The sequence below is a fragment of the Myotis lucifugus genome, unplaced genomic scaffold (genome assembly GCF_000147115.1).
Source record: "Myotis lucifugus unplaced genomic scaffold, Myoluc2.0 scaffold_71, whole genome shotgun sequence".
Lineage (NCBI taxonomy): Eukaryota > Metazoa > Chordata > Mammalia > Chiroptera > Vespertilionidae > Myotis > Myotis lucifugus.
Genome location: NW_005871119.1, coordinates 411,437 through 425,774, shown reverse-complemented (window position 1 = coordinate 425,774; position 14,338 = coordinate 411,437). Strand labels below are relative to the sequence as shown.

The 14,338-nt window shown below is 39.1% G+C and overlaps 1 protein-coding gene across 1 annotated transcript in view; it reads right to left on the bottom strand.

Annotated features, from left to right (window-relative positions):
• Positions 1–6,132: 6,132 nt before the first annotated feature.
• ME1 (malic enzyme 1) overlaps positions 6,133–14,338 on the bottom strand; it is a 148,712-nt gene continuing 140,506 nt past the window's right edge. Inside the window, exons 13-14 of the mRNA XM_006090348.3 lie at positions 11,126–11,224; positions 6,133–8,041 (exon numbers count right to left, since the gene is read on the bottom strand). Coding sequence (XP_006090410.2) covers positions 7,889–8,041; positions 11,126–11,224 — 252 coding nt within the window. The 3' untranslated portion in view covers positions 6,133–7,888. The remainder of the gene's footprint in view (positions 8,042–11,125; positions 11,225–14,338) is intronic.

Sequence of the window (14,338 nt, the reverse complement as noted above, 5' to 3'; positions counted from 1 at the left end):
TTGACCTAAGGAGGTGAAACACCTGTACAATGAAAATTATAAGACACTGATGAAAGAAATTGAAGATACAAATAAATTTAAAGATATTACATGCTCATCAACTGGAAGAATTAATATTGTTAAAATGTCCATAATACCCAAAGCAATTTACAGATTCAATGCAGTCCCTATCAAAATTCTAATAACATTTTTCACAGAAATAGAACAAACAATCCTAAAATTTGTATAGAACCACAAAAGACCCCAAATAGCCAAAGCAATCTTGAGAAAGAATAAAGCTGGAGGCATCACACACCCTGATTTCAAACTATATTACAAAGCTACAGCAATCAAAACAGTATGGCATAAAAACAGACATATATATGAACTAGAGGCCCCATGCACAGATTCGTGCACTGGTGGGGTCACTCGGCCTGGCCTGAGGGGATCGGGCTGCAACTGGCTCTCTGACATCCCCCAAGGGATCCTGGATTGCAAGAGGGCGGTTCTCGGGTGATGCACTCCGGAATTGGGCTCCCTCCTCTCTGGTTACGGGTGTGTCACCCTAGAACCACAGCTGCAAGTCATTGCAGCTTAGCAGCTCCTGCATTGAGCATCTAACCCCTGGTGGTCAGTGCATGTCATAGCTATTGGCTGGTTGGCTGGTCGCTTAGGCTTTTATATATATAGATGAAACAGAATAGAGATTCAGAAATAAACCCACACATATATAGTTAATTAATTTATGACAAAGGAGCCAAAAATATACAATGAGGAAAGGGCAGTCTCTTCAGTAAATGGCGTTGGATACACTGGACCACTACACAAAAATTAACTCAAAATGGATTAAAGCATGAATGAAACACCTGAGACAATAAAACTCCTAGAAAAAAACATAGGCAGTAAACACCTTGACATTGATCTTGGTGATCATTTCTTGAATTTGACACCAAGAACAAAGGCAACAAAAGCACAAATAAACAAGTGGGATTACATTACATTAACTAAAAAGCTCTACACAACAAAGGCAACCCTCAACAAAATGAAAAAGGCAACCTACTCAATGGATGAAAATATTTGAACTTATGTATCTGATAAGGGACTAATATCCAAAATATATAAAGAACTCATACAACTCAATAATACCAAAAATCTGATTAAAAATCTGAGAATCCCTACATGGTGTACCCAGTGATTAGAGCATCGATCATGCAACAAAGGGTCATGGGTTTGATTCCTGGTAAAGGGCATGTACCTGGGTTGCAAGTTCAATCCCTGTCCTTGATCAGAGCACATGTGGGAGGTAACCAATCGACGTCTCTCTCTCACATCTCTCTCTTCTTATTCCTTCCTCCCTGCTTCTCTTCTTCCCTTTCACTCTCTCTAAAAAATCAATGGAAAAAATATCCTCAGGTGAAGGTTAAAAACAACAAAAAAAGGCAGAGGATCTGAATATTATTCAAAAGAAGATGTAGATGTCCATTGTGTACGTAAAAAGATGCTCAACATCACTAGTAATCAGGGAAATGCAAATTAAAACCACAATGAGGTATCACCTCACACCTGTCAGAACAGATATTATCAAAATGACAAGAAATAAGTATTGGTGAAGATGTGGAGAAAAGCGAACCCTTGTGTACTGTCAGTTGTCAGTGGGAATGTAAATTGGTGCAACTATTATGGAAGTCCTGAAAAAATATATAGGACTACCATATGATCCAGGAATGAAACCACTAATTCCTACAAATATATGGGTTCCATGTTCATTGCAGCATTATTTACAATAGGCAAGACATGGCCAACAATGGGTGAATAAAGGAAATGTGGTATATATGAATATTATTGAGCCATAAAAAAAGTAAAATGTTGCTATTTGCAACAACATGAATAGACCTCAGGGGCATTATGTTAAGTGAAATAAACTTACATGTGGAATCTAAACAAAAAACAAACAAACAAAAACACAGAGCCCATCCTATATAATAAAAGCCTAATATGCTAAGTTTCCAGTTGTCCAGTGACCATCAACTGTTTAACCAATCAAAGTGTAATATGCTAATGATATGCTAAGGCCACTCAACCGCTCGCTATGACGTGCACTGACCACCCAGGGGGCAGACGCTCTGACTGGTAGGTTAGCTTGCTCCTGGAGTCTGGCCGATTGGGACTGAGCAATACGCCCTGGAGCCCTCCCACGGTCCCTCCCCAGCTGGCCAACCTTCCGCATCCCTTCCTGGCTGGTCAGTCCCAGTCCCTGCCCGGCCCCGATTGTGCATTGGTGGGGTCCCTCAGCCTGGCCTCTTGCAATCTGGGACCCCTCGGGGGATGTCAGAGAGCCAGTTTTGTCCTGATCCTGCAGACCACTCCCCTTGGGAGGGCACCAGATGCAGGGCTCATGGCCGGTGAGCGTTGCTGTGGCAGCATGAGCCTCTCCCAATTGGGACTGATTGGGCACGAGCCTACAGCAGGTTCAGTGGGGCTGGGATGAGCGGGAGCAGCAGGTAGGAGCTGCAGGCGGCATTCAATTGCAGGTTTCAGCCCAATCCCCACAGGGCACCCAGAGGGACCCCACCAGTGCACGAATTCATGCACCAGGACTCTAGTAGATACATAAAAGAGACTGGTGGTTAACAGAGATGGGAGTGTGGGAGGATGGGGGAAATTGGTGAGAGGGGTCGAAACATACAAATTTCCAGTTATAAAATAAGTCATGGGACTGTAATGTTTAGTATGCTGACTATGTATATAAAAGCGTAATATGCAAATCAATTGGATGGTGGAATGACCGGTCGTCTATGACATGCACTGACCACCAGGGGGCAGATGCTCAACACAGGAGCTGCTCCCAGCCCATAGTCCCAGATCCCGATTGGGGCCTGCCAGCCAACCTCTTGGTCCCTCCACCCAGCCAGCAGGCTCCAATCATCCAATGGGGAACGGGGAACTGGGGGGTGGGTGGCGGCGGACATGGGTGGAGGGGCCAGCTGCCCCAACCTGGGGAAGATCAGCTCTGATTGCAGGCCAGGCCTAGGGAACCTACCCATGCATGAATTTCATGCACCAGGCCTCTAGTAGTTAATACTACTCTGTTGCATACTTGAAAGTTGCTAAAAGAGTACATCTCAAAAGTTCTCATAAGAAAAACATTTTGGCCCTAGCTGGTTTGGCTCAGTGGACAGAGCATTGGCCTGTGGAGTAAAGGGTCCCGGGTTTGATTTGGTCAAGGGCACATGCCCGGGTTGTGGGCTTGATCCCCAGGGTGGGGCATGCAGGAGGCAGTTGATCAGTAATTGATGTTTCTATCTCTCTCTCCCTCTCCCTTCCTCTCTGAAATAAAGAAATATGTTAAAAAATATGTAAACTAATTATTAAAATTCTGTGGTACACCAAAAAAATATTAATAAAAAAGAAAAACATTTTGTAGCTATGTATGGTGACAAATGATCACTAGACTTATTGTGGTGATCATTTCACAATATATACAAATATGGAATCATGTTGATCACCTGAAACTAATATGTTACATGTTAATTATACCTTAATTTTTTAAAAATGTTTTTCATGGATGCTGCTATTCCCTTCACCAATGTGTCTCTCAAGGCCTCAGTGAAACCGATAGGTCCTCTTGGGAAACTTAGTTAGGAAATAATTAGGATTAGAATGTTTTGATTTGCACAAGACAAATCCACTCCAACACTCCTATTTTTGTAATCTTTTAATTCCTTTATATTATTTCAAGGAATGTTGGCATTCTCAATTGTATTTAATGTGGGCCATTATTAAGTTTACTAGAGGTCCGGTGCATGAAATTTGTGCACTCGGCAGGGTGGGGGGCGTCCCTCAGCCTAGCTTGCACCCTCTCACAGTTCAGGAGCCCACAGGGGATGTCTGACTGACGGCTTAGGCCTGCTCCCGGCAGTCGGACATCCTTAGCGCTGCCTCAGAGGCAGAAGAGGCTCCCACCACCACCACTGCACTCGCCAGCCGTGAGCCTGGCTTCTGGCTGAGCGGCACTCCCACTGTGGGAGCACACTGATCACCAGGGGGCAGCTCCTGCATTGAGCGTCTAAACCCTGGTGGCCATTGCACATCATAGTGACTGGTCATTCCACCATTCGGTTGATTTGCATATTAGCCTTTTATTACATAGTATATTTCAGTCAACTAATTGAACCAACTAGTAGAATCTCTTTCAACTGCTTAAGGCAGCACATTAATCAAGACCCCTGTGGCAAGTGCACCCCTAATCAATCAATTCTACCCAATCCAAAATCACACTTCTTTCTTAGTACATTTTCAGAATCCCAAACATTTTCCTCAGGTTTTGCCAATGTAAATAAGTCAAATCTAGAATTGGTTTGGTAGGAATCTTCTCCTCCTGGGTTTGTCTTTGTAATTGTATCCAACCCAGCTACTGGGATCTGATATTATGTGTACAGAGATAAGGAGAAGTAATCTGGGAAGAGCAGGAAGCAAACCGAGTGAGATCATCACAGGATCTTCAAGCAAGGCAGCAGCAACATCTTTTTTTAAAACATTTCTTTATTGATTAAGGTATTACATATGTGTCCTTATCCCCCCATTGCCCCCTGCCACTCCCCACTCATGCCCTCACCCCCCTGTTGTCTGTGTCCATTGGTTAGGCTTATATGTATGCATACAAGCCCTTTGGTTGAGCAGCAACATCTTTAGACAAGAAAACCTCCCGCTTTGATTAGCAAGGGAGGACACGTCAAGTGTTCTGGTTTGTCTGGGGTTGAGGGGTTTCCTGGGACACAGGACTTTCAGTAATTAAAAACGGGCTATTGTTCACCTAGTTCAGAGTGTCACAAGTCCTTCAAATCCCCCTGCCATACATCCCCATTCCAAATCTAGGTCCTACTGTTTCCTGGTCATTACTCTTTACTTTTAGATGAGGTCTGGTAAGGCTGTGAATGCAATTCCTGGTGTAATTTGGCAACCAGATGGCTAAAATAATACCTTGGTTTTCAGTTATTTCAGCCTTACATAAGGTTGGTAAGAGAGAAGAGATTCTTTTAGCAAAAACATAGGCATTTTTCTCATTTTTATACTGTGCCTTGAGCTGAGAACTTAAGCCTTTGATCCTAAATTATCTTTTTATGATTCCATCTCTGTAGAGCAACTAACCTACCCCACAGTCCTGGATTTCTTCATCCTTTACAGTTTTATGGCAGCAGCCATTTATCAGCCAAAACCTTTCCACTCTTAGATAGTACATTCCATCAAATTTTTAACCTCAAGTTTGTGTTTCTGAGGTCTCAAAGATATTTTGCTTCGATTTTTTTATTAGTTTTATATTTTACCATTCATACTTAAGTATTAACCCATTTAAAGTCTACCTTTTTACATAGTAGTTTTAATTTTATATAGTATATAGTTTTCATTTTCTCTATAGTTTTAAGTTTTCCTAATCTTTTTAACTACATAATCCATTCTTTATCTCTAATTATAGTGCTGCCTTTATAATTCATATATTCAGGGGGTCTCTGTGAGCTTCTTGTTCTATTCCATTGTCCTCTATGTTCTCATGACTGATGTAAGTATAAATATCTGGATACTAGAGGCTTAGTATGAACAAAATAATGTGAAATATCTCATTAATATTTTTATATTAATTACATGTCAAAATGATAATATTCTGAATATGCTGGTTTAAATAAAATATATTATTAGTATAAATTCCATTTTTCTTTTTATGAAACTACTAGTAATTATACGTGTAGCTCTTTCATTTTCTGTTGGACAGTGCTGTTCTAAACTGTACTCTAGTGAAAAGAGAACAGACTAAGAAGAAAGATAAACATAGATTTAAAGCCTGTCTCCTTTACTTACTAGTATTAACTCTGTGGACTTGGCAAGTTACTCAAAATATCTACTTCATAAGGGAATTGTGGGGACCACATTAAATAAGATAATGTACACAGAGTACATGCTACCTAGTAAGTAACCATCCAAAGCTGTTTCACTATCTTCCTCTAAGCTCATTCATTTTGTATACAACTGGTATTAAATAAACTAATTTCATATTGAAATTAACTATCAGAATACTTTTAAATTCATTATATACTGTCACATGACCACCCATTAAGACCCAGCATTATTTTTAAATGAACAATACTTTAAGAGAAAAACAATTATTTTATACTTTTATTCATTCACTTTTTCTATGCTTTAATAAATCTTTTGCATAGGTAAGTACATTTAGTTAGAGCTATAAGACAACATCGAAACAGACAAAAAAGAGGCATTCTGGATCTTATCAAAATAACTATATTGAGGAAATTCTTGACTAAATCTTACCTTCAGAAATACCCCCACCTCTTCTCCCACTTAAAACAATTTGTAACCTTCCACTTACAATAAAATCATTTATAGTATAGTTAACCTTGAACATCATTTTATATTCTTTAAAAGCATTACTTCAAAAACCAGAAAACTCTCCAAAAAATTCTACAAGTAAATAGCAAATGTTATTGTACCTGAGCTTATGAATTTAAAATTGTCTCCAGTAGTTCAGTGATTAGTTTCTAAAGTAAAGCTTGAAATGAACATGAATTTCTTGGCTGTAACTACTAATGGTAATTAGAATATTTTATTTTATTTTTTATTTTTATTTTTTTAATATATTTTATTGATTTTTTACAGAGAGGAAGGGAGAGGGATAGAGAGTTAGAAACATTGATGAGAGAGTAACATCAATCAGCTGCCTCCTGCACACCCCCTACTGGGGATGTGCCCGCAACCAAGGTACATGCCCTTGACTGGAATCGAACCTGGGACCCTTCAGTCCACAGGCCGACGCTCTATCCATTGAGCCAAACCGGTCAGGGCGGTAATTAGAATATTTTAATATCTAATGTAAAGATTTCTGCTATTGGGGAAGTGGTTACAAAATTTTCTCCAAATTCAGAGGAAATTGTGTTTACTGTAACCACAAAAGGAGCTCTTGATTATCTGAACGAATCAAAGGAACATTAGAGCAGGTCACTCAAGTGGGAACCCAGCTTGTCTAGGAACTGGGCTCTTGCTCCTGACTCTGCAGATCCTTGTCTTAAGAGGTTGATGCCACAGACAGCCTTTTCTCAAGGAGCTGACCTTCTCTCCCCTCTGCTCTTCCCACTGCTCAGCCTGTGCTGAACTGAAGGTACCTACCTCAGGACAGGAGCCATAATCCTCAAAGGCCCAGCAGCAGTAAAGTGGAGCTGAAGGATAGGGTACTTAGTCAGGGGAAAGAAAGATGCTATTAGAAAGGATAGGTGATGGAGGCCAAGATGATAAGAAGATGTAACAATGGAGAAAGAATATTAAAATCTAAGGCTGCCCAATGCATTGTAAACAGCAATAATCTTTCTTAGAAATGTTAGAATTCAGTTGCACCAAAAGAACAAGTATGGTCTGGAATTGGAATAAAAATACCTGAGAAGTTATATTTCTCTAGGCAACAACGTGTTATTTCTGTTTTTAGCAAAAGTTCATTTATGCCTAAATATATTTCTGTCTATATATAAAAAAGGATTTTTAACAAAATGGTCAACCAAAGAATGATGGGTTTTAATTTTAATCATATTAATTTATTACTAATTTTGGTCTTCCCATTAGTTCCCTATATAAAAACAATGAGTTTCTCAGTAGTAGGTACAATAGCTTTTAAAGAGAACTTGGGCAAAATAAGATAGAAATCATAAATAACCAGAAAGTAAATGAAGCAAAATTGTCTAGTATGATATGTGCCCTAAAGTATATTAATATTTTCCCATAAATTTTTAGATTGTTAAAGTAAAATTATCTTAATCTAGCATATTTTAAATCATTATAAAAGATTCTAATCTTTAAAAATTATGAAAGATTTCAGATCTCATTAATGGAATTATAAATGTTAGTTATTATGTTACTGGTCAGATTTGGTCTGTATTTTCTGGGCCTCCTCAGGTAGAATCTGGTCATAATCAGTGCTATACATCTGAGAGCAGACAAACGCTTCCTTGTTTGGGGGTTCAGGATAAATTGTGGCTGTCTTTTCTTGGTATGCATCTTTCACAATCTAGAAATAGAAAAAGAGTCTTAGTTATATTTTAAGGAACAGAGGTGATGGTGAGTACATGGCAGAAGTTTTTGTCTGTTCCAAGAAAATTAATATATAATTTATATCTTGTCTGTTTTCAAAAACAGCAAGTTGTATTAAAAGCACACATACACAAATAAGATATAAAATGAAAATGCAAATATAAATTATGTAGCAAGAGGAGAATACAATAACAGCAACAAAGGGAAGTGTGGATAGCAGAGATTTATTCAAGGGTGATCACACCAGGATTTCTCAGATAACGTGGGAAATGTCTTGAAATGACCTGACTGGTAATTAACTTGAACTGACTATTGTAATATGCCTACTAAGTTTGAACTTCAACACCTTGCAGTTTTAATAATCTCTATTCTAACCACAGGCTCTTATAAAATCTCTTTTTTTACCCCAGTCTCCTGACCCTGCTCACCTAACCAGCAGGACTCCATGGGCAGTTTCAACACTCCTTCCCAGCATCACAGAATCCTGTTTCCATGTCTCTGTGTCACACTCTCCATTCTAGTCCCCAGCGTGGGGAACCCTCAGTGCCAGCTTTCTCCTTCCATGGCTCTCCCCCGCAATGTCCTACTATTCCTAACCTCACCTGGGTTACGTGGTTACACATTATGCTTTTATCCTCCTTTTGAAAAATGAAATAAAAAGCAACTTCCTCTCAGCTTTCCCACAGGTAATTTCAAACCATCCCCTGTTGAGTCTCCATTTAACTCTCACCACTCTACTGAGAAGATTCCAATTAATCTGAGAAAACAATCTCAATTTCCCTTTTCATCAACTCAAACTATCTCCTCTTTCTCTTCAAACGTCCTCTCTTCCCATATTTTCTTTGAGGAAAATGGATTTTCCCTCTTGTCAAAATGAATCATTCCATGTGTGCTCTTAAATTACTCCTGTTTCACTGAGGAACTATTTGTATACTAGACTTATTTGGATAAGTCTGTTTTCAAAGAATATTAGAATGGTTAGGTATCTCTTTCTCAATGTAAAACTATGCATTTATGAAAAATTATGGTTATAAAGACTGTGCTATATCATGAAGAAATGTTTATGAAAATATCAGAAAACAAAACACCATACATTATTAAATTATGTTAGAAATGAAAGCAAACACATGAAAAAAGACTGGAAGCACACACCCCAAAATGATGAGTTGCTTCTGTTAGAAAAGTCGAATTTAGGCATTTCCCTCTTCTCTATTTTCCAAAGTGCCTACAATGCATTGTTTCATTTCTGACATAAACTATGTGGAATTTCATTCCTCTTTATGCTCCCAGGATACAGACTCTTAATGATCCTCTCAGTGAAGTCTTCCCTCTCTCCTTGTCAAAGCCCAACTCTCTAGAAGAGTGGCTTGGATTAACTTCTTGTACCATTGAAATTGCTTTTTGTAATAGTTTCTGATGACTTCTTACATATAAATAAAAATTGTCATCATTCAAACGAGTTTTTCTTGCCAGGACTTGATTTTCTTAATCACAATGTCCACCCCCATCCTGGAAGTGTGTCTTCCTCTAATTTCTGACATGCTGCGCAGTCCTGAGTCTCTCCTTGAAATCATGACTTCTCTTCCTAACTGCCTTTCTTCTGTTTTTTGGCAGAAAAGAAATGATGTTCTATCCTTAGTTTTCTTTTCTTTCCATACTTGTTCTCTTGTAATCCCAACTACTGTGTGGTGCAATAACTATTCAAACTAGTTAAAGATTAGTAGACACACATCAGGAGAAAATATGAGCATACAGATTATCTAAATGGTTTTTGAAGGATTACTCAGTTTTTGAAGCTTTTACCCTCAATCAACAAGATAAATAATGACATATGAATCCTAAATGGTGTCGTTTTGATAAACTTGCTAATAGCTTTGGTTTTCAACCACAAACCATTTCGCCTCTGAGGGACCAGTTGACAATGTTCTGGAAACATTTTTGTTTGTCACAACCCGTCAGAGGCTACTGGTATCTAATGGGAAAAGGCCAGCGACGCTGTTAAATATCCTTCAATGCCCAGGACAGCCCCACAACAAAGAGTTATCCAGACAAAATGTGCATGAGGTTGAGAAACCCTAGCTTAAATATATAATTATATTATGGGCTGAACTATGTCACCCCAAAATATTGAAGCCGTAACCCCCAGTATTCAGAATGTGACTGTGTTTGGGGACAGGGCCTTTAAGAGGTAATTAAGTTAAAACGAGTCTGTTTGGGTGGGCCCTAACCCATGTTGACTGGTGTTTTTATGAGAAGGTAAACTTGAACAAAGCAACACCAGGGATATGCATACACAGAAGGAAGACCCCATGAAGACACAGAAAAGGCAGTCACCTACAAGCTCAGGAGAGAGAGAGGCCTCCAAAGATATAAGTCCTGCTTATGCCTGAATCTTAGATTTCTAGCCTCCAGAATTATGAGAAAATAAATGTTTTTAAATTACCCAGTCTGTGGTATTTTGCTATGTCAGCCCTAGCAAACTAATACAACTATATTGCAAAAATATTAATCTCTCTCAGTTACAAAAGATTTCTCTGCCATTAGATTCTTTTTGGCTGATTCCTTCAATAGTTCATCTACCACCCCAAGAGCTTTGAGTGCTTTGCCGTCATTGCATTGCCCTCTGCAGTGTTATTAGTTGTGATCTTTAAGATACCGTACACCATGGAGACGCGGGTCCACACCCCATGGAGACGTGGATAAGGCAGGTATTTTGGAGTCTAAATGTCCCTCTACCACATCCGCAACATGTTAGCAACTTTCATAACTGTGATATGGAAGATACTAACTAAAAAAGGGTAAAGTGTAAAAGACCTACCTGAAAGGAAATCCTAATGAATCACTTAAATTATAGAAGAGAAAAAGATTGATGGGGGAATTAATGATTCAGCTGATTCTTCCATTGCTACAGATCCCAGTCCCTAAGCTCTGCTGAGGCTCTGTGCCAGCTGACATAATAAGGTGACAGAAATTTCAAGAGAGTGGATTTTTAATACCAAAAAATGCATATTTAACAATATAAGGAAGGAAAAATAAGGAGGTTGAACAAGAACAGTTTTACCTTTACTGCGATTTTCAGAGAAATATCTCTAATGGTGTTCAAAGGAGGATATAGGCGGCCCTCTGCCAAGTGCTTATCTGACACTTCCTGAGCTATAACCTTAAAAAGAAAAGAAAAACAAAAATGTTTACACTTCACACATACGATGCGGAGGTTATGAGGATAATTAGGTGAATGACACATATACGGTCATGTATAGAAGCGGATCACATGAATGTGATCCTCTAATTTCCCCTCCCCCTTTATCAGCGGAAACACTGAGCCCAGACAGGCTTGGTGATTGGTGGGATCACACCATTAGCGAAAAAGACAGGAATAGAATTTGGGTTTTCTCTTAGTCCAGTTCCTGTTCTACTGAACCATGAAATGCCAGCAGCTCTCCCATTTACCACACAAGAGGAACAGGGAGAGAGGAGTAGGAAGTTACAGGAGGATGACAGTGATGGAGAAGGAGCCTGAAAGCCGCTGAGGAGGGAAGGTGTGCAAAGCTGATGATGTCATGACTCCCAGCTCACATAATCTTGCACAGGAGGGAGAGCAGGAGGCTGAGAAACCTCCTTCAGAGTCGCCTTGCGGGTAGGATTTTAATTTCCCACAGATTCTGGAGTATCTGGATCACCTAACTAACATCAGCGTTTGCTGTCCGCAACCATCCCCATTTCTAAATCAGGCAGTGCACGCATGCACACTTAAACATTTGCTAAGAGGGTAGCTCTTATATTAATTGTTCTGACCACCACAACTTTTCACATGTCAATCATAACTCAATAAAGTGGTTTTAAAAATAGGAGAAAACTTCGCATCATGTGCCTCCTGAGGTGTTGCCCTGAGAAGGAGACAATTACTAGGCATTCAGTGCTCCTCACAAAACCATGCAACTTGAATTAAATCAGAAGGAACCAATCAGAGGCCTAAATTGAGGAACACTGTAAAATAACTGGACTGTACTCTCCAATGTCAATGCCATAAAGGAAACAAAAGGCTGAAATATTCTTATAGATTAAAGGATTAGCCTAGATGCTCTGAAGGTCCTTTTAATGGAAAATTTGAATTTGGATTGTGCATTAAATAATAGTATTATATCAATGCTAATGTTCCTGAATTGATAATGGTACATTGATCACATAAGAAAATTTCCCAAAATATTTAGGGGTAAAAAGGCATACTATCTGTAAGTTGCTTTCAAATGGTTCACCAATAAAATACGATATATATATGCATATACATAGGTGAATGAGAGGACCCAGCAGGTGACTCAAGAGGAGTGGTGTGAGGACAGGAGACAAGGCTTGCCTCCCACAAGTGGACAGGCTGCTGTACATTCAATGCCAAGCCAGGAGGGCTGCCCCTGGGGCACACTGGGTGCTCCCATCAGGGGCCCGGGAGACTGTCCAGAGTACCAGGAAAGCCAACGATCTCTGTGTGAGATATTAAACTGTCCAGGAATAGTTTTCAGCATTGATGCCAATCCATGAGATTTCGAGTTGCATAAGATATCTAACTAGCATTTTTACAATAACCCTAATAGTTATTTGCAGTTGCCAATCAAAAATTCACCTAGATCTCCTACATGTTACTTTGATTAACTACAAATATAATCTAGATGAAAAGGACTTTCTTCTTTATAGGGCCCTCTAGCAGTGAGTGCATGTGGTATTGTATTTGTTCTTCTTGCTAAGATCCATGACTATTCTACTTAGTTTAATTCAGTAAGTATTTACTCAGTTTCTGCAATATGCTTTAGCATCATACTAGGTGCTACTGGTATTTTAAAAGAAGAATATGGAAAGCTTTCTTTTTTAAAAAAGATAATTTACAATTTATTTATAAGACAACACTTAATTGTTTAAAATACGAAGCTCTCAAGGGCATAAAACCACTAGGAATGAAATTTAAATGCTGGTATGTTCGATGAAGACAGCCATGGCTAAGGAGAAAGACCATGAGCAGCCAGAGTGGTCACAGGAGGATGAGGGGGACTTAAGCAATGACCTGAAGGGTAGGCTTCAATGGGTGGGGAATGATTTTCAGAGTTTCCCAGGCAGGATAACAGATAGTAGGTCATAGAGAGAAACTACATGTAAGTGTGTATGCATGGAAACTTTGGGATGAGGGAGACTGAAAAGAATGTCTGGCTTCTAAGCTTTGGTGCCTACTTAGAAAGGCCATATCACTAACACAAATGCAAATACTGAAGGCAAGGGAAGATGAGCGATATGGTTTTACATGTCTTGTGTTTAAGCAATCAGCAGGGTATTTCTGTGGAAATGCCCATTATATAAGGAGACATGGTGAAGATGATAATAGAGATACCCAGATTTGAGCAATTTTTGAATGAAGATAATGGAAACAAGAGAATGGATGAGATCTCTCAAAGCAAAAGGGGGGAAAAAAGGACAAAAAATGAATGCCAGAAAAGTGCTCATAGCAAAAAAAAAAAAGACATGAAGACATGAAAGAGAGACACTAAAATCAATAAAGTGGTATAAAAACCGGAATATTGTTTTGAAGCCTAAGAGAAACGTGGAAAGGCCAAAAGATTTAGCCAGAGAGATCCCAAGCTCTGATAAGAACAACACTAATGGCCAAGGCCGGTTTGGCTCAGTGGATAGAGCATCGGCCTGCGGACTGAAAGGTCCCAGGTTCAATTCGGGTCAAGGGCATGTACCTTGGTTGCGGGCACATCTCCAGTAGGGGGTGTGCAGGAGGCAGCTGATCGATGTTTCTAACTCTATCTCTCTCCCTTCCTCTCTGTAAAAAATCAATAAAATATATTTTTAAAAAATTAAAAAAAAAAGAACAACACTAATGACATCGACATATTTTATTTATTTTTCTTCATAGTTTTTTGCTATTACTTTTCCTGGATAGTAAATGGAACGTTTTTTAATGCAATTTGTCACTAGAGGGTGCTGGAGTTATTTAGGAAAGAAAATGCTGGCTACTATGAATAAAAGACCTTTTTTTTTCTTATGATGTATCTGCTATAAAATATAATCATTATATTTTCCTTAATGTAACAGCTTTGAAAAGCTCTTTTAGTAATTAGACATGTACTTATGTTCAACAAGACTTTTTGAGTTAAAGTAACGCTGAGACATAGCTGCTGTGCTTTTATTGCAGGGACCAAAAAGAAAGCAGCAGAACATTCTCGCTTCCAGACATCTGTTCTCACAGAATGACGCCGCCTGAATATGGGGATTACACCCCTTT